At 52.2% G+C, this 21,159-nt stretch overlaps 1 protein-coding gene across 1 annotated transcript; it reads left to right on the top strand.

Moving 5' to 3' along the window:
* The first annotated feature begins 18,939 nt into the window (after positions 1–18,939).
* On the top strand, positions 18,940–20,988 carry Fzd9 (frizzled class receptor 9). Its single transcript, XM_059249528.1, has one exon. The coding sequence runs from the start codon at positions 18,940–18,942 to the stop codon at positions 20,716–20,718; it is 1,779 nt and encodes a 592-aa protein (XP_059105511.1). The 3' UTR covers positions 20,719–20,988.
* Positions 20,989–21,159: the final 171 nt, after the last annotated feature.

The raw sequence follows: 21,159 nt of genomic DNA, 5'->3' as shown, positions 1-21,159 counted from the left end.
GATCTCTGTGAGTTCGAGGCCAGCCTGGTCTACAGAGCAAGTTGCAGGACAGCAAATTCATGAAGCCAATATTTGAAATATACCCACACAAGAAACTCAAGCCTGGGCCAGTGAGATGGCTTCTTGGGTAAAGGCACTTGCCATTCAGCCTGATGACCAGAGTTTGATCCCTGGGTCCCACAGGGTAGAAGGAGAGACTTGATAACGAATTGTCTTCTGATCTCCACCGTGGCATGTGCGCCACCGCCACACATCATCGGTCCATAAAAATAGACTAATAAATGTAATACTTTTACGGGTGAAATTAAGAGCCTTGAGCCAGGAAAATGGTTCAGCAAAAGGTCCGTGCTGCAGAAGCCTGGGGGCCAGAGTTCGATCCCCAGAACCCACAGAAAGCTGGAAGGGGGAAAAAAAAAACTTCACAAAGTTGTTCTCAGGCCTCCACAAGCATGCGAGGGCACACTTGCCTCTCCCCACAATAAATTCAAAACAAACCAAAGCCTTGAAACCCATGGGTGCCACACACCTGTCGCCCCAGCCCTTCAGAGACTGCCGGAGGATTGAGAATTTGAAGCCGGCTTAGATGACGTAGAAGGCCCTGATTCAAAGGGTGTGGTTTATCTAATAAGGAACCTCAGTTGAGAAAATGCCCCCAGCAGATGGGCCTCCAGGTAAGTCTGTGAATTTTCTTGATTGATGGTTAATATAGGAGGGCTCAGCCCACTGTGGGTGGTGCCACCCCGGGGCAGGTGGTCTTGGTTGCTATAAGGAAGCAAGCTGAGCTGGGCGGTGATGGCACACACCTTTAATCCTAGCACTTGGGAAGCAGAGGTAGGTGGATCTCTGAGTTCGAGGCCAGTCTGGTCTACAGAGTGAGGGTTCCAGGACAGCCAAGGCAACATAGAGAAACTCTGTCTCAGATAATTTTTTTAAAATTAAAAAATAAGAAAGAAAAAAAAAGGCAGGCTGAAGGATTGGAGAGATGGCTCGGTGGTTAAGGGCACTGGCTGCTCTTGCTGTGAGACCCCAGTTTGAGTCTCAGTACCCACAGAGTGGCTCACAGTTGCCTGTAACTCCTGTTCCAGGGGATCTGATGCCCTCTTCTGACGGCCACAGGGACCAGGCACACATATGATGAGCAGACATACATGCAAGACAGAATACTCAACCACTTAAAGTGAATTAAGATATAAAATTAGAAATGAAAGCAGGCTGAGCAAGCCATGGGGAACAAGCCTTTAAGCAGGGTCCCTCCACGGTTCCTTCCTCCAGTTCCAGCTTCGGCTTCCCCTGTTGATGGATTGGGAGCCGGAAGCCAAATAAACCTTCTCCTCCCCAAGTTGTTTTGGGCATGGTCTTTATCCCAGAAATAGGAAACAAGCTGAGACATCCCCAGTCCCAATCAAACTGAACATATAAATTCTCAAAGACTAGAGAAAGTCTTCAAACACCTCCTCAAGTCTCTATTATATCATCTACACACAGTAAGAGCTCCCGGTGACAAGGCATGGACCACTTCTGTCTACAGAGTTCAGGACTAAGTACGCCCTTGGCAAATACCACGGGTGGGTGGGTGGTAGATGGGTAATGGGTGAACAGTGGTGAATGACAGAGGGATGATGAAAGGCTGGTGAGTGGGCAATGGACTATGGAAGGATGATGAATGGATGATGGTCTACAGAAGAAGGATGGGCAGATGATGGACTATGATGGATGATGCACTACAGAAAGATGATAGAAATATGATGGATTATAGAAGAATGGTAGATGAAAATGATGAACTGTGGAAGTATGGTGGATGGATGATGGACTGTGGAAGGATGATGGACTGTGGAAGGATGGTGGACTGTGGAAGGACGGTGGACTGTGGAAGGATGATGGACTGTGGAAAGACGATGGACTGTGGAAAGATGGTGGACTGTGGAAGGATGGTGGACTGTGGAAGGACGGTGGACTGTGGAAGGATGGTGGACTATGGAAGGATGATGGACTGTGGAAGGATGATGGACTGTGGAAGGACGATGGACTGTGGAAGGACGGTGGACTGTGGAAGGACAGTGGACTGTGGAAGGATGATGGACTGTGGAAGGATGATGGACTGTGGAAGGATGGTGGACTGTGGAAGGATGATGGACTGTGGAAGGATGATGGACTGTGGAAGGATGGTGGACTGTGGAAGGATGATGGACTGTGGAAGGATGGTGGGCTGTGGAAGGATGGTGGGCTGTGGAAGGATGATGGACTGTGGAAGGATGGTGGGCTGTGGAAGGATGGTGGGCTGTGGAAGGATGGTGGACTGTGGAAGGATGATGGACTGTGGAAGGACGGTGGACTGTGGAAGGACGGTGGACTGTGGAAGGACGGTGGACTGTGGAAGGACGGTGGACTGTGGAAGGACGATGGACTGTGGAAGGACGATGGACTGTGGAAGGATGATGGACTGTGGAAGGATGATGGACTGTGGAAGGATGATGGACTGTGGAAGGACGGTGGACTGTGGAAGGACGGTGGACTGTGGAAGGACGGTGGACTGTGGAAGGATGATGGACTGTGGAAGGATGGTGGACTGTGGAAGGACGGTGGACTGTGGAAGGATGATGGACTGTGGAAGGATGATGGAAGGATGATGGACTGTGGAAGGATGATGGACTGTGGAAGGACGGTGGACTGTGGAAGGATGGTGGACTGTGGAAGGACGATGGACTGTGGAAGGATGATGGACTGTGGAAGGATGATGGACTTGGAAGGATGGTGAGTGGATGAGCAATGGTGGATGTGTCACCTCCATGAAAGAAGCATGTGGGGTCAGGGAATTAAAAGCGGGGAGGACAGGTATGAGGGGGCTTTTGTCTGTCCTTGTACTCTCTCCTCTGCCTCTCACACTCACAGGCTATGGCAGGCCCAGCTGGACCTGGAGGGTAGAGGAGACAGGGCAGAAGTGAGGAGAGGTCTCTGGCCCTGACACCTGGGTCCTGGAGGGAGCTGAGTGACTTCTCTTCATTTACTATTATTGTTGTTATTTTCTTTGACACAGAGCCTCATGTGGTCCAGGCTGACCTCAAACATCCTATTAGACAAGAATGGCCTTGAATCCTGGACCCTCCCGCCTCCATCTCCAAGCAGAGATGTATTCTGCCATGGCCAGTCAATGTAGTGATGGGATTCAAACCTAGGGCTTTGTGCATGCTAGGCAAGCTCTCTATCAAGTGAGCTACAGCCCAGCTCTTTCCCCTTTCTCTTTTTTCTTTCTTTCTCTTTTCTTTCTTTCTTTTTGGTTTTTTTTGGGGGGGGGGTTGGGGTTTATTTTGGGTTTTTTTGTTTTTGTGTTTTGTTTTTTTCGAGACAAGGTTTCTCTGTGTAGCTTTGGAGCCTGTCCTGGATCTCGCTCTGTAGAGCAGGCTGGCCTCGAACTCACAGGGATCCTCCTGCCTCTGCCTCCTGAGTGCTGGGATTAAAGGCGTGCGCCACCACTGCCCAGCCTCTTTCTTTCTTTCTTTCGGTCAGAGTCTTTTTGTGTAGCCCAGGCTAGCCTTGAACTCTCAGTTCTCCTTTCTCAGCCTCTCAAATGCCGGGTGCCAGGTGCCTGCCACCAGGCGGTTCTTCCCCTCATTTTGGACAAGAAAATCAAGTCCCGCTTGGGCGTTTCTTATGAAAAAGTGTAGGGTCTCGCACTCCCAAACCCACGGAGCCCGCTGAGTGCCTGTGTTATGTAACCAACCACTCTAAAGGAGGAAATGCCCCCATTTTGAAGCCATGGAAACCGAAGCCAGAGGACAGCAAGCAACTGATCCACGTCAGAGCTGGGGACCAGGTGCTGTGGCTGTCCAGGAAGCGTCCCATGGGAGGAACCCATGTCCAAAGCTGGATGGCAGTCATTTCCTTCCTAAATCAACGCCAAGCAGGCACAGCAACCCAGAGCTTGCCATGCACCCCAGATCCCCTTTCCGGAAAGTTCGTCAGCTGCTTTAGCCCCCTGCCCAGGCCCAGGCTTCCTCTTTGGGGGTAGCATCTGGAAGGGAGGCAGGGTAGGGTGCCCAGGGCAAAGCACCCAAACCTTCAAGAAGATCTTGACTTCCCAGAGGTCAAAAAGTCTCAGAGAGTAAGGGCGCAGCCCGTGGGGTGCCGGGGAAGGAAAACCCCAACTCCCCTTTCTCCACCCCAGGCCCCAACTTCTCTGTATTTGTTTATTTACCTTGGAAAAGGCCCCAAGGCCTAGGCAGGAAATGGGCCAATTCCAGCAGGCTGAGCTAGGGAACAAGGAGCCACATTGTGTTCCCTGACTGCGTTCCCCTCCCTGGGCCAGCCACAGAAGCCCTGGGACAGGAGGCAGCAAGGGGGCCCAGGCAGGAAGGAGGCGTGGCCCTGAGCTGCCCGCGCTCAGAGCCAGCCCTGTGAAAGAGCTTCTCTGTGGGGTGGGACGGAGGGCTGCTGCTTATGGCACCACTTGGGATGGACAAAGGCTGAGGAAGGGATCGGAAAGAGTTCCAGTCACAGGCTAAGGTACCCTATGGCCGACCTGTGAGCCCAGGGTGGAGGGAAGAAGCCTCCAGAGGCGGCTAACCTGGCGCTGATCATGCTTATCCTGGGTCCAGTCTAGGGCCTAGCATCCTCGCCCACACCTCACCCACCTCTCGTGGTCCTATCCATCCACTTCAGGGGCCGGAGGCTGGACAACGCTGTGGTCAGAACTAGCTAGGGACTTCGGACCTGATGTCATGTGGAGAGCCTTGGAGAAAACTGACCTACCCCAACTCGATTATTCTTCCCTGACAAGTCAATGCTCGTGATCTGTTCATCCATTCATCCATGCGTGCATGCATGCATTCATTCATTCATACACTCATTTGCTCACTTATGTGCACATTTGTTAATTCATGCATTCATTCGTGTATACATTCATTCACTTTTGTATGCATTCATACATACATATATATATACACCATACATTCATTTATAATCATTCATTCACATTTTTATGCATACATTCCTTCATTCATTCATTTGGGCATGCATGCAATTCAAGTCTTCCTGTCCATTAGACCAGGGTCACCTTTTCACTCTTGTCCCACCATGCACCTCTGTTGACTGCTGACAGCCACCTCCCTCACTCTCTCTGTACTCTGTACTTTTATTTCATATGTTTTTGGGGACCGAGTCTCAAGTAGCTGAGGCTGTCCCCCAGCTTGCTATGTGGTCCAAGATGACATGGAAATCCTGATCCCCTTGCCTCTGTCTCTTCAGTGTTGACATTACAGGCCTGAACTTGGTTTATGTGGTACTGAAGACAGAACTCAGGGCTTCATGTATGTCAGGCAAGCACACCACCAACCCAGCTTCCTTCCCAGCTCGAAATATGGCTCTGATAATGTCATCTTGGTTTTTGTTTTTGTTTTGTTTTACTTTTGTTTTTTGTTTGTTTGTTTGGGTTTGGGTTTTTTGAGACTAAGTTTCTCTGTGTAACAGCCCTAGCTGTCCTGGAACTCACTTTGTAGACCAGGTTGGCCTTGAACTCACTGAGCTCTGCCTGCCTCTGCCTCCTGAGTGCTGGGATTAAAAACATGTGCAACCATTGCCCAGCTCTGATAATGACATCTTTTTAAATTTTAATTTTTATTAAAATACTTAAAATTAAAATTTTTATTTTATGTGCATTGGTGTTTTGCCTGTACATTTGTCTGTCTGAGGATGTTAGATCCTCTGGAACTGGAGTTACAGACAGTTGTGAGCTGCCATGTGAGAGCTGGGAATTGAACTCGGGTCCTCCGGGAGAGCAGCAAGTGCTCTTAACCATTGAGCCATCTCTCTAGCCCCAATGATAATGTCATCTTTACCTCAAAAGATAAACAAAAAAAATGGAAGCTGATGAGTCAGATAACCTGGATTTGGCTCCCAGTACCCACATAATGGTTCACAACCATCTTTAACTTCAATTGTAGGGGATACAACACCCTCTTCTAACCTGATAGTCATCAGGCATGGATACACACATACGTGCAGGTAAAATACTCATATACACTGTGGTGGTTTGAAAGAAAATGGCCCCCAAAGGGAGTGGCACTATTAGGAGGTGTGGCTTTGTTGGAGGAAGTGTGTCACTATGGGGGTAGGCTTTGAGGTCTTATATATGTTCAAGCCACGCCCAGTGTCACAGTTCACTTCCTTATTTCTTTATTTATTTTTGGTTTTTCGAGACAGGATTTCTCTGTGTAGCTTTGGTACCTGTCCTGGATCTCGCTCTGTAGACCAGGCTGGCCTCGAACTCACAGAGATCCACCTGGCTCTGCCTCCAGAGTGCTGGGATTAAAGGCGTGCGCCACCACCGCCCGGATTCAGTTCACTTCCTGCACAAGATGTAGAACTTTCAGTTGCGTCTCCAGCACCACGTCTGCCTGCACACCACTGTGTTCTGCCATGATGATGATGAACTAAACCTCTGAAACTGTAGGCCACCCCACTTAAATGTTTTCCTTTATAAGAGTTGCCGTGGTCATGGTGTCTCTTCACAGCAATAGAAACCCTGAGACACACATAAAATAAAGTAAACCTAATTTTTTTAAAGTTCTACAAAATGGCCAGCTTCTACATATGACTGTGCAGTGTCCACAACACTAGCCCCCAAGAATCCCTTCCTTCCACTGTCCGTTTGGATCTTCATGCCCCAGTCATAGCTCAAGGTCATGGGCGGAGCAAATACCACTACCCCAGTCTACAGAGAAATTAAGCTGTTTGGGATCCCAGGGACCGAGGATGGAGGAGGGGGTCCCTGCTCCTAACCCAGTGATCAGGGAGGACGAGTGATAGATGAGTCTATCCAGCCGGAAGACAGAGCCCATAGACCTCAGAGATGGAACTGGGAGCGGGGCCTGGTGGCACATGCTTGTAATCCCAGCACTAGGAGTCCCTCACTGAAGAAGCCAGGGTTCAAGGTCAGCCTGGGCTATAAAGTAAGGGCCAGTCTCAAAACACCAAACAAAGAAATAAACTGGGCTTGGGACCTAGCTCAGTTAGTAGAGTACTTTCCTAGTTTTCCCAAAGCCCTGAGTTTGAATCCCTTTAGCACAGATGCTGGGTGTGTTGGTGGCATGCCTATAATCCCAGCGTCCAGGAGACGGAGGCAGGAAGATCAACAGTTCAAGTCATCTTTGGATGCATCATAAGCTCCAGCCTGGGCTACATGATACCCTGTCTTAAAAAAAAAAAAAAAAGACAAGATGAGACATGAGAGGCGGTTAATGTAGAGGTGGGTCTGTGGGCCTGTGGGAACCAGCAACAGAAACGAAGCCAGAGCCATCTCTCAGGACCCTGGGCACCAGGCTCAGAGGCTGACACATTTCTAGAGGTTTCCAAAACTTTTTAAAATCAGAAGAGAAAAAAAAAAATCATATGAATTAATTCTTTGATCAAAAAATGTTGTTACACATTGTGTGTGTGTGTGTGTGTGTGTGTGTGTTCGAATGCGTGTTTGTGCACTCAAACAAGCCCTGTGTGTGCTTGTGGAGGCCAGAGGAGTCTGCTGAGTGTCTCTTTCTATTGCTCTCCAATTTTTGTAAGGATTTGTTGACGTTTTGAAAAGAACCTTTATTTATTTTGAGGAGCATGCCACAGCACTGTACGAAGGTGGTTCTCTCTTTCCACCGTGTGGGTACCGGTAATTGAATTCAGGTTGTCAGCCTCTACAAGCACCTCTGTCCACTGAGCCATTTTGTCGGCCCACCTCCACCTTGTCTTGAGACAGGAATTCTCTGTGAGCCTGAGGCCCACCACTCTGCCTAGGCTGCCGGTCTTCAAACTCTTGGTGTACGATTGTCTCCGCCATGTAATGCCGGCTAGGGTTAGAGGTCTATGCAACCACCATGCCTGACTTTCTTGTGGGTGCCGGGGACTTGAACTCAGGCCCTCCTGCTTACACAGCAAGTGCTCTTACCCACTAAGCCATCTCCCCAGCCACCAGCATAAGCGTCTTTTACCAATACAGTCTCCTTTCTATTTTCTCCTGCTTACATTTCTTTATGTATTTTTTATTGGGGGAAGGGAGACACATGCACGTCAGAGCATGAATTTAGAGGTCAGGGGGCAGCTTGGGGGGAGTTGATGCTCTCTTCCTACCGTGTGGGTCTCAGTGATTGAAGCCAGGTCATCAAGCTTGGCGGCAAGCGCTTCTGTCCACTGAGTTCTCTTGTATCTCTTTTTATGCCCTTATGCATGCTAGAAATCATCATACACAAGAAAGCGTTCTTTTTTTTTTTTTTTTGGTTTTTCGAGACAGGGTTTCTCTGTGTAGCTTTGGAGCCTGTCCTGGAACTCACTCTGTAGTCCAGGCTGGCCTCGAACTCACAGAGGTCCACCTGCCTCTGCCTCCCGAGTGCTGGGATTAAAGGCGTGTGCCGCCGCCACCGCAGCCGCCTCCGCCGCCACCACCACCACCACCCGGCAAGAAAGCATTCTTAGGCATTTCCTTCATCCCAGCACTCAGAGACTGAAGTGAGTTCAAGGCCAGCCATAGCTACACACGGAGACTCTGTCTCAGAGAAACAAATACGTCCTCACCACACTCTTACCACTGAGCTATACTCCAGCTCTTGGGTTTAAAAAAAAAGATTTGTTTTATTATTTTAATTAGACATGAGGGATGGGAGGAGGTACACTCAGGTGGGGGTGCCCTCAGAGTTCTGGTGCTGGAGCTGTAGACGGACGGACGTGAGCTGCCTGGCTGTGGTGGCCCACAGAGGCTGTCTAGTGAGATCTTACTCAGGATGGGAGAACCTGAGCTTGCTTTACCCAGCAGGGCTGCCTAATGGGATGATCTGGCCAGGGGCATGGTTACCAGGTGTTTGGAAGGGGCTATGCTTGGTGTATGGTGCACTTTGATCTTGCAAGAGGGAGGGCTTTTATATTGGCATATTATAAAAAGCCCTTTTGAATAAAACTCTGCACGGCTGGGTAGTGACCCAGGACCCTCCTGAAGCTATCCTGTGTCTTTGTCTTTCTCCTCATCACTATCTTTCTACCTAATATTTCTCATTCCTTTCTCCTCCACCCAAGAACCCTTCGAAAGGCAGGAGCAGATCAAAGCTGGACTCCCCCAGACTCCCATACCTGGCATGGGTGCTGGAATTGAACTCTGGTTCTCTGCAGGAGGGCCTCTGAGGTACCCCCCAGACCTTCATGGGATCTAGAAAAGTACTGAACCTGGACTGCTGAGCTACATCACCAGCCCCCAAACCCTGTTTTGAGACAAGGTCTCACTATGTTGCTCTAGCTGAACTGCAGCTCACTATGTAGACCAGGCTGGCCCCCAACTCAGACGTGGGCCTGCTTCTGCCTCCCAGGGGCTGGTATGAAAAGCTTGTGCCACCATCTCAGGCTGATCCTTTTTCTTTATTATTTTGAGACAATGATACTGAGGAAACTGGGGTCCCTTCTTGGGGTTCTTAGACTCATTAACAAAAAGATTTAAGAGCAGACTCAAATGGAAGCTTGAGGATGATTTTGAAGAAAAACCTGGGGCTGGAGGGGTTGGTTCAATGGTTAAGAGTACATGTTGCTCTTGTTGAGAACCCAACACCCACATGGTGGTCCATGATCACCTGTAACTCCAGTTCCTGAGGATCCAACACCGTCTTCTGACCCCAGAAGGCACCGGGCACACAATGGTACACATACAGACATGAAGGCAAAGCACTCAGACATGTAAATAAATCTAAAAGAAAGCTCGTGAGGCGGTTGATCTGCAGATCTTGGCAGCTGCCTTGAGGAAGGACAGAGAAGAAAGAGAGAAAAGGCCATAGTGTTTGAGTTTAACCAGCCAGGAGGTCAGCCACGTGGTGGACAGGCAGCCACATGGCAGGGAGGGGAGCTTCGGAGAGAGAATGAAAAAGCCCAGAGTGCCAGGAAACCCACATCTGGGGCCAGATTACAAAAGGACAGACAGACAGACAAACAAGGGGAGAAACAGCCCTCTCTGAGTCACGGTAGCTCTTAGGGACTGTGTTAGGGCGGGAATTCTGGGAAGAAAAAGTATATTATCTCATTAAAGGGCTAATTATTCCTCCTACCTCTGCAGTATGGCTTGGGGAAGTGCTTCCTTCCTGAGACGCGCTTCCTTGGCCAGAAGATTGCCAGTCCCACTGGACCAACTCTGAAGGGGACACAGTAGCGGGTCACCACCCAGGAGTACGTTTTCTTCTCCTTCTCCCGGGATCTTCCTCTTAACGTGCATGCCTCCAAGTCACCTACCAGAGTCTCACTGAGTTGCCCTCTCTGGCTGTGAATTCACTTTGTAGCCCAGACAGGCTTTGACGGCTCTAACCCAGTGGTTCTCAACCTGTGGGTCACAGCCCTTTTCATGTGTGATGCACGCTTTTTTTTTTTTCCTTTGAGACAGGATCTTGCTACATACTGGAGTTAGCCTTGAAATCATGCCAGACCTCCTGCCTCAGCCTAAAGAGTGTTGGGAATCACCTAAGACCACCGGGAAACACAGATTTTACGTGATGATTTATAACAGTAGCAACATTACGGTCATGAAGAGGCAACAAAAGTCATTTTACAGTTGGAGGACGACACCATGAGGCACTGTTAAGGGGCCACAGCGTTAGGAAGGTTGAGAACCACTGGTCTATCCTGTTTTTGCCTCTGCATCCTGAGTACCCTGGGGTTCCAGGCTCACACCACTCTGTCTCTTGAGAACCCCACATTCACCACTAGAGTGTGTATGTTTTTTGTCTTATAGCCAGCTTCATCCCAATTCCTTACCTCGTTGTCTCTGAATTCTTTCTTTGACCATAAGACCCCGGAAACACCAGGCGGGCCGCTCACACCTCTGCAGGGCCCTTCCAGGCTTCCCAAGACTTCACTCTTCATTTTCATCCTCACTAAGCATGGGTGCTGCCCACTCTAGTCTCCTCCCATAATTCTACCAACATCCACGTGGGGCCCCACACAAATGGCCACCTTTGTTTGTTTATGTACCCCCGCCCTGGAACTCCCTATGTAGATCAGGCTACCTCAAATTCACAGAGATTCTCCCACCTCCACCTCCTGCGTGCTGAGACTAAAGACACGCACCATCACACCTGGCTCCCTCCCCCTTTTTTTCACATTTATTTATTGGGGGTCCTGGGATACATATGCCTCAGCAGGTGAGTGGAGGTCAGAGGACAACTTTCTGGGGTATGTCCTCTTCTTTTACTATGTGGATTGAACTCGGGTCTTCAAGCTTGGTAGCAAGCCCCTTTATCCAATGAGCCATCACACACACACACACACACACACACACACACACACACACACAAATGCACGCGCGTGCGCAAGCATCACACCTTTTTTTTTTTCCTTTGAGACAGGATCTTGCTACATACTGGAGTTAGCCTTGAAATCATGCCAGACCTCCTGCCTCAGCCTAAAGAGTGCTGGGATCACAGGTACATGCGGCCACATCCTGGTTATCTAGTACTATCCGCCTCCTCTCATGGCCACCTCCGCGGACCAGTACTGGATGAATTTGGTCACTAAAATTTCCAACTTAGATCCAAACCCGAGCAGCCATAACTGCTCAGACTAGATGGGAAAGACCTCAGATGAGGCTTGGGATTGCAAAGTTCATCCATCCCAGGGGTGAACTCCTGCGGCTGCCCAGTCAAAGTGGAGGACTCTTTGCTAAAGCCAAGAAGTCCAGCCAGGCCCTGGCAAATGTTACTGGGACAAGATTCGGCCCTGGCAAAGGCTGGGCGCCCCTCCCACCAGGCTGATTCCCACCCTGGGCCATTCGCCACCCCAGAGGAGGGCTGGTGTCCTGTAGCGAGAGGCTTGCTGGTGGACGACAGGCCTAGGGCACTAGCCACAACCTCAGGGAGTGTGGGCACCCCTAGGGCAGCTTGAGGCTTCTCTGCCTGGCTTTTTGAGGCCCCCTCCGGGCTGGGAAGGGCTGTAGAAGTTGGCAGGGCCTCTTTCCTCCTCGCTAACTCAGCAGCTGAGGCTTTTTTTTTGTTTTTTTTCACCCGCCCGGGCCGCTGCCGCCGAACTGGATAAATAAGCAGGAGCGTCCAACGTCAACGAAACAGGAGCTCGCTCAGGCCTCAACTGCACAAAAGCCGCTTTGAGCAGAGGCGGGAGGGAGGCGCCCCGGGCTGTCGGGGCTCCCCCCAGCCCAGCCCGGCTGCACTTGGCTTCATGCTCGCCCACGCCTTTTCCCAGCAGCGCCCCCCGGCTCTGCGCTTGCTCAGGATCCCGCCTGCCCCCAGCAGAATCTGGTCCTTTCCTCCGGTGTTAGAAGGCGCTCACTCCTTTATATAGCTTTCCTTGGGTCTCTGTTGCCCCGGGTGGGGGGATACCCCAGTTCTGTCTGGGGACCTCCTCTTTATTCCACCAGTGCCCACGCAAAACATGATGCTTCTCTCCCTCTGCTCTCTTTCTTCCTCTTCCCATCCCCCCTCCCCTTCTCTCTTCCTTCCTCCTCCTCTTCCCCTCTTCCTCCTCTCTTTCCTCTTCCTCTTCATGCCCTCACCTCATCCTAGGTCTTCCTTCTATTTGGTGTTTTAAGACAGGGTCTCTTGTAGCCCAGGCTGACCTCAAATTCCCTATGTAGCTGAGGATGACTTCCAATTCATGATCCTCCTGCCTCAGCCTCCCAGGTGCTGGAAGGAGTTGTGCACCCACGCTGCTCATCTTGATCACCCTTCTCTTTCCTTCTCCATGGCTCCCCTTTAGGACTGAGATTCAGCGGGGCGGGGAGTGTCACGTCCCTGACTTGGTCCCCTCCACTCTCCTTTCTAGACATTAGCTGGACCATCTGGGACTCCAGAGGCATCTTTTCCTCCTCCGTCCCCACCTGTGCAGTGAGGGCTGTGGACCGCAGGGGGCGCAAAGGAGCCGCGTTGCCTGGCACCAAGAAAGCCGTTGTGGCTCACGCCTTCATTTCCAGCGATCGGGAGGCAGAGGCAGGCGGATCTTTGACAAAGCAAAAAGAAAAGGAAAGCCCGTTAATGGCATAGTGGTACAGGTCTTAAACCCTAGCAATCGGGAGGCAGGGGCAGGTGGATCCCTGTGAGTTTGAGGCCAGCCTGGTCTACATAAGTGAGTTCTAGGCCAGCCAGGGCTACATAGTGAGACCCTGTCTCAATAGATTAGATAGATAGATAGATAGATAGATAGATAGATAGATAGATAGATAGATAGATAGATAGATAGATCGATAGATAGATAGATGATAGATAGATGATAGATAGATAGATAGATAGATAGATGATAGATAGATGATAGATAGATAGATAGATGATAGATAGATAGATGATAGATAGATAGATGATAGATAGGTAGATGATAGATAGATAGACAGATGATAGATAGATGATAGATAGATAGATAAACAGACAGATAGATGATAGATAGACAGACAGACAGACAGATAGAAAAAAAATCCTGGTATTATTACTCTTAGGTAGGAAGCTTCAAGACTCTCTATACCTCGGTTTCCTTATTAAATAACTACAACCAATAAATAAGTCCTTCGGGAAGAGGGCTCAATGTGGGTAAGAATACCTGCTGTGCAGGCACAAGGAGCTGAGTTCAAATCCCCAGCACCCATAGACGCTCTCATGGCCACGTTTGTCTGTAGCCCCAGCACTGGGGAAGCAGACGTGCGGACTGGCTTCAGGTTCCGTGAGAGACCCTGTCTCAAGGGTGTAAGGCAGAGCACAATAGAGTAAGGCACCCAACACCCACCCCTGGCATATATGCCCATCCACACTGCATACAGCATGCAACACACATGCACACACACACATGCACACACACATGCACACACACACAGGCACACACAAATAGGCACACACAAACGCAAAGTACCTTATAAGGCATTATGGGAATTAAATGAGATGCAAATTAATTCTGAATAAATGGTGTTTACGTTTAAGTTTACTACACCCCATCTGAGATGGGTAACAGTTATGGATACATTGGTCAGTTCTGGTTATTAACAATTTATTTTGCAGTATGACATTTGCATTTTAGTTGCAAGATACTCATTATTTGGACCCAGCATGGTAATGACTCCATAAGTATATTACAGTCATATGCCAGAACTCAAGTTGTATTTCTTTTTCTTTTTTCTTTTTGAGACAGGGTTTCACTGTGTAGCCTGGCTACCATGGAACCCACTCTATAGACCAGGCTGGCCTCAAACCTCACAGAAATCCACCTGCTTCTGCCTCCTGAGTGCTGGGATCAAAGGTGTGCACTGCCACCACCCAGTTGAGTCATATTCTTTTTTTTTTTTTGGTTTTTCGAGACAGGGTTTCTCTGTGTAGCTTTGCACCTTTCCTGGAACTCACTTGGTAGCTCAGGCTGGCCTCGAACTCACAGAGATCCACCTGGCTCTGCCTCTCAAGTGCTGGGATTAAAGGCGTGCGCCGCCACCACCGCCCGGCTTATATTTTTAAAATATATGCAATTTGGGTCTGGAGAGATGGCTCACTAGTTGAGAGCATATACTGCTCTTGCAGAGGACTCCAGTGGGTTGGCCATGTTAGGTTACTCACGACCACTTGTAACTCCAACTTCAGGGTCATCTCACACCCTCTTCCGGCCTCCAAGGGCACCTGCACTCATGTGCACACACACAGTGATACATAAATAAAAATAAATTCTAGGGCCAGGCATGTGGCACACGCCTTTAATCCCAGCACTCGGGAGACAGAGCCAGGCGGATCTCTGTGAGTTCGAGGCCAGCCTGGTCTACAAAGGGAGATCCAGGACAGGCACCAAAACTACACAGAGAAACCCCGTCTTGAAAAAACAAACAAACAAACTTTTAAATAAAAAATTTTTTAAGAAAAAGAAAGAAAATGCGTTTTTAGGGTTGGCAAGATGGTTCACGGGGTCAATGTGCCTGCTGCCACGCTGATGACCTGAGCTCTAGTCCCAAGAGTCAAGCCGTGGAAGAAAGAACCAGCTCCTGCAAGTTGCCCTTTGACCTGAGTGCATGCCACTGTGGCACACACGCTGTGGCACACACGCTGTGGCCACAAGCTGTGGCACACACGCTGTGGCCGGTATATGCCCCCGCCCCATAAACAAATACGTGGAACAGATTTAAAAAGACCTTTTAGCATTTTTTTTTCCAGACAGTTTCACTATGTAGACCAGGCTGGCCTCAAATTCACAGGAGTCCACTTGCCTCTGCCTCCTAAATGCTGGGATTAGAGTTATGTGCCACCTTGCTTGGTTATCACTTTTTCTTAGTGTGTGTATGTGTGTGTGAACATAACCGTCCATGTAGAAGCCAGTGGACAACCTCGGGTTCCAGTCAAGGCTTTTTCCGCTCTTTGCTTCCATGTACGCCAAGCTAGCTGGCCTGTTAGCTTATGGGAATTCTCCTGTCTCCACCTTCCCATCTCCCTGTAGAAGCATCGGGGTTGCAGGTGCTGGCGACCATGCCTGGCTTCGCGCGGCCTCTGGAGACTTGAACTCAGGTCCTCACACTTAACAGCCAGCTGCCTGGCTGCCTCCCCCCCCCCCGCCCTCTTTAAGCGTGTTTAATGGTCCCTCTCATTCAGACATTCTTTTTACACAGTGGACATTTACAGGCGCCAACTCCAGGCCAGGAGCCAAAGCCTTTTGGGGCATGGCACAGTGCCTTCCTCCGGGAGCTCCCAGGTTTTGTAGGGGTGAACAGGCTCTGGAGCGGCTGGCTGCACTCGCCAATGGGGGGGGGGTAGGACTCATCCTAACAGAGTCCGTATCCGAGCTGAGGTGGGGTCTGGCGGAGGGGGTATGGGCTTCCCCTTGAAGGGATGGTGATTGGTGGTTACAAACGGAGGCAGAGCGTGGTGAGGGTGGGAATTCACGACAGAAGGCTGTCCCTTCCCATAGTGGGCCCCCAGCCAAGGCCCCTAGGAAGGCTGGCATCTTCCAGGGAGGTGGAGCTTCGGGGGGCTCCCAGTGGGGGCGGGCATTGATGGTGACCTCCCTCCATCCCCGTCCCCCTCATCATCTCCCTTTCAGTGTATGCCTGAGGTATTGTTCCTCTTTTGTAAAGAGGGGGATCGGGTAACAAAGCCGGGTGGGTGGGCAGGCGGCCCGAGGGGCCTCTTCCCTTCTCTCCCCAAGCAGCGTCTACACTGAGGGGTAGGCGGTTCGGCAATGTCCCATACAGACCCGTACACCTCTGGCTTCCCAGGAGCTGGCTGTTGCCATAGTGACAGGCAGGCCTTGCATCCCACTGGCCCCTGGAGTACCCTCCCCACTGTGGCTGCCAGAGTTAGGGCCCCTGGAGTGGGAGGCAGAGACATACAAAATAGGGCTCCTCCCGGGCCAGGCTCTGCCTCCTAGCTGGCTTTGTGGAAAGGGACAACTGGAGAGAGTCCTAGTCATCCTGACAGGTGTTCAGGAGGCAGGACTAACCCTTGAGATAAGAAAGAAACACACACTGACCCTGCTGCCCGGTGTGGCTGTTGGCACTGCGCTCGGCGAAAAGGAAGGGAAAGATGGACAGAGAGCTCATGGGGTGGGTAGGGACACTGGGGACCCCAGAGCTGAGCCTTCAGCTCTGTCCAGAAGAGGTGGGGATTGCCCCTAGGGGGTGATCATTGAGTCTACTGTGATAGAGAGGAAAGGCCTTGGGGAGTTTGTGAAATTTAAAAAAACAAAAACAAAAGAACAAAAAACACAAAAACCCAAAAACTTCAACCTGGGGGTGGTGGCTCATGCCTTTAATCCCAGCACTCGGGAGGCAGAGACAGGTGGATGTCTGTGAGTTCAAGGCTAGCCTGGTCTACAGAGCGAGATCCAGGACAGCCAGAGCGGTTATACAGAGAAACCCTGTCTCGAAAACAAAACAAAACAACAACAAAACCTTAGGGAATGGAGGTGTGAGGGTAGGTTGTGGGGCTGAGAGGAGAAATATGAAGGGGGGTGGGCTTTGCCCGGTAGGGCTTCTGAGGACGTCACCTCCAGGGACCTTCCTGTCTCCTGCTCCCCAGCAGGAGGGTCACGTGTGTATTACACAGCCTGGCTTTGTACATGGGTGGCTGGGGATCCGAACCCAGGTCCTCGTGCTTGCCCGGAAAGTTCTTGACTGTCTAAGCCATCTCCCAGGCCCATGTTGAGGATCTTGCAGCAGCACCTCTGGGGACTCCCAGGGCTGAGTTTGGTGCACAGGGCTGCCTGGATCTTCACAAAGCCCCGTCTCCTCAGTTCTTTCAGAGGTAGAGGGGCTGGGCGCATGCCAGTGACAGCATATGTTTTTCTTTGTCCCCACCGAGCAGCTCGGCTCTCAGGGAGCCAGGAGCCAGTGGGAAGTGACTACCCCAGTTTCTCACTGTGGCCATCAGCCCTGTCCCAACTCCTTCCTGAATCCCAGCTCTAAATATAGCGGTAGGGTATTGGTCAAGTTGGAACATTTGGGCATCTGACTTTCCGTGTGTGTGTGTGTGTGTGTGTGTGTGTGTGTGTGTGTGTGTGTGTGTAAGAGAGAGACAGACAGACAGGCAACTTCAAGCAGGGAAACAGAACACCTACCAGCCCTGACCCCTAGGAGGCATGTGAATCTGAGTAAATACTTTCACCTTCAAACTTGTACGGTGGCCACAGGCTTTCCTGTCGGACCATCACAAGGACTGAAAATATCGCTCTGAAATGCCTGGCTCAGGGGCAGGAAGTAGTGCATGCCTGTCATCCCAGCACTTGGGAGGTGGAAGCAGGCAGGGGCGTGAGAAGTTCAAGGTCATCCTTGGATACACAGCGAGTTTGAGGCCAGCTTGGACTATTGGACTACGTGAAAGTCTCAGAAACAAACGGGGAGTTTGAGAGATGGACCAGGGGTTAAGAGCACTGGCTGCTCTTCCAGAGGACCTGGGTTCGATTCCTGACAACCACATGGCAGATCACAATTCCAGTTCCAAGGCCCTCTTCTGGCCTCCAAGGGCACCAGGCACACACACGGTGTATGCATAGACATACACACAGGCAAAACACCCATACACATAAATAAGAAAAATTAAAAAATGAAAAACAAAGTGGAACAGGCAAAAGGAGAATCCATAGGTGGCTCAGCATAAAGGTCTGGATGACCTAAGTTTAGTGGGCATGGTGGAAGGAGAGAGCTGATGCCCCCAAACTGTCCTCATGCGCATGCAGTTTTGTGAGTGAGTGAGTGTGTGTGTGTGTGTGTGTGATAAATGTCATGAAAACCAAACCACCAAAGCTTGGACTGGGCAAGTGGCTTAGTTGGTAGAGTGCTCCTCTAGCATACATGAGGCTCTCTGGGTTCCATCCCTAGAACGAATGGCATAAAACTCAAGTGGTGGCAGCCCTTACGAGGCAGGAGGATCAGGAGAGTTCAAGGTGAGCTTGAGGGCAGCCGGGGTTATATGACAGTCTATCTCAAAAGCAAGATCAACAACAAAAACATCCTGAAGTGGAAGAGGAAGAGGAGAAGGGTCTTGCCTAGGGCTTGGAGACTTTAGGGTGACCCCCTTCCACCTGGGGAGAAAAGGGCGCACCTGACATAGGAGGGGGTACGCATGAGTATGTTCCCGCGGACAGTCGCGTCTGCAAAGCAATGGAAAGGAGATGTCGCCCACACACCTCCAGCGTGGCAGAAAGGCGCGGCACCTTTAAAGCGCGGCGGGGGCGTGCCCGGCGAGACTGTCCCGCCCCCCGGGCGTGTCTTCCCACTGACCACGCCCTCGGGATTCGGAGCGGCGGCGGCGGCCGCTGGCGGAGACCGCGCCGGCTCTGGCTGGAGTGGCGGCGGCGGTAGCGGCGGCGGCGGCGGCGGCGGCGGCGGCGGCAGCAGCGGCTGTTCCTCCAAAGGCGCCGCGCGCTCCGGGACACACGTGGGCGGCCGGGAGATGGCGCGCGGCTCGCGACGTGGCGCGCAGATCCCGGGACGCGGGATGGAGGGGCGCGAGTGAGCCGGGGCGGCCGCGCCGCGGGGCGATGGCCGTGCCACCGCTGCTCCGCGGGGCGCTGCTGCTGTGGCAGCTGCTGGCGACGGGCGGCGAGGCGCTGGAGATCGGCCGCTTCGATCCGGAGCGCGGCCGGGGTCCCGCACCGTGCCAAGCGGTGGAGATCCCCATGTGCCGGGGCATCGGCTACAACTTGACCCGCATGCCCAACCTACTGGGCCACACGTCGCAGGGCGAGGCGGCTGCGCAGCTGGCCGAGTTCGCGCCTCTCGTGCAGTACGGCTGCCACAGCCACCTGCGCTTCTTCCTCTGCTCGCTCTACGCCCCCATGTGCACCGACCAGGTCTCCACTCCCATCCCCGCCTGCCGGCCCATGTGCGAGCAGGCTCGCCTGCGCTGCGCCCCCATCATGGAGCAATTCAATTTCGGCTGGCCGGACTCGCTCGACTGCGCCCGGCTCCCCACGCGCAACGACCCGCACGCGCTGTGCATGGAGGCACCCGAGAACGCTACTGCAGGCCCCACCGAACCCCACAAGGGCCTGGGCATGTTACCTGTGGCACCTCGGCCCGCGAGACCACCGGGAGATTCAGCGCCAGGTCCCGGCAGCGGTGGCACCTGTGACAACCCCGAGAAGTTCCAGTACGTGGAGAAGAGTCGCTCGTGCGCTCCGCGCTGCGGGCCCGGCGTCGAGGTGTTCTGGTCTCGGCGCGACAAGGACTTCGCGCTCGTCTGGATGGCTGTGTGGTCTGCCCTGTGTTTCTTCTCCACAGCCTTCACGGTCTTCACCTTTCTGCTGGAGCCTCACCGGTTCCAGTACCCCGAGCGCCCCATTATCTTCCTTTCCATGTGCTACAACGTCTACTCCTTGGCTTTCCTGATCCGAGCGGTGGCAGGTGCACAGAGTGTGGCCTGCGACCAGGAGGCAGGGGCTCTGTATGTGATCCAGGAGGGTCTGGAAAACACAGGCTGCACCCTGGTCTTCCTGTTGCTCTATTACTTCGGGATGGCCAGCTCACTTTGGTGGGTGGTTTTGACGCTCACCTGGTTCCTGGCTGCAGGCAAAAAATGGGGCCATGAGGCCATCGAGGCCCATGGCAGCTACTTCCACATGGCAGCTTGGGGCCTGCCAGCTCTCAAGACCATCGTGGTCCTGACGCTGCGCAAGGTGGCTGGGGATGAGCTGACCGGGCTCTGCTATGTAGCCAGCATGGACCCGGCCGCCCTCACTGGCTTTGTGTTGGTGCCCCTCTCTTGCTACCTGGTACTTGGCACCAGTTTCCTCTTGACCGGCTTTGTGGCTCTCTTCCATATCCGCAAAATCATGAAGACCGGTGGCACCAACACGGAGAAGCTGGAGAAGCTGATGGTCAAGATCGGAGTCTTCTCTATCCTTTACACAGTGCCGGCCACCTGCGTCATTGTCTGCTACGTCTACGAGCGCCTCAACATGGACTACTGGCGCCTTCGGGCCACCGAGCAACCGTGCACTGCTGCCCCTGTGCCGGGAGGCCGCAGAGACTGCTCGCTGCCAGGCGGCTCGGTGCCCACCGTGGCTGTCTTCATGCTCAAAATCTTCATGTCCTTGGTGGTGGGCATCACCAGTGGAGTCTGGGTATGGAGTTCCAAGACTTTCCAGACATGGCAGAGCCTGTGCTACCGAAAAATGTCAGCTGGCCGAGCCCGGGCCAAGGCCTGCCGGGCCCCAGGGGGCTATGGCCGTGGTACCCACTGCCACTACAAGGCCCCCACGGTGGTCTTGCACATGACTAAGACAGATCCCTCTCTGGAGAACCCCACACACCTCTAGGGACATAGACTTGGCTATAGGCTATGGCTGCTCCCTCCTTGCCCTCCCCTCCCCCCTGCAGAGACAGCTGAGTAACAGCTGCCCAGCTGTCAAGGTCAGGCGAGCGAGACACACGGGGCTAAGGACCGGGGTGGGGACCCAGTAAGGCTCATAGCCTTGTTCTTCCTCTCGCAGGGAGGGGACCTAGTTGAGGCCCCAGAGGGTCCTAGGATAAGAAGGGGCCGAAGAGGGCAGGGTCCAGTGTGGAGTTTATTTAATGATGTAATTTATTGTGGCATTTCTCTGGAAGCTGTGACTGGAATAAACCCTCGTGTGGCACTGCTGTGTCCTATCTGGGCTGGAAAGTTGGGCAGACAAGACAGAAGGGGGAGAAACTTCATAAACAGCTGGGGGTAAGAGGCCAGGAAGCTCCGTGAAGGAGAGGGAACCATGGGTCTCTGT

Source organism: Peromyscus eremicus, chromosome 23, assembly GCF_949786415.1.
Source record: "Peromyscus eremicus chromosome 23, PerEre_H2_v1, whole genome shotgun sequence".
In the NCBI taxonomy this organism is placed as follows: domain Eukaryota; kingdom Metazoa; phylum Chordata; class Mammalia; order Rodentia; family Cricetidae; genus Peromyscus; species Peromyscus eremicus.
The sequence above is the reverse complement of the archived record's forward strand: the minus strand, read 5'-3'. Positions and strand labels throughout refer to the sequence as shown.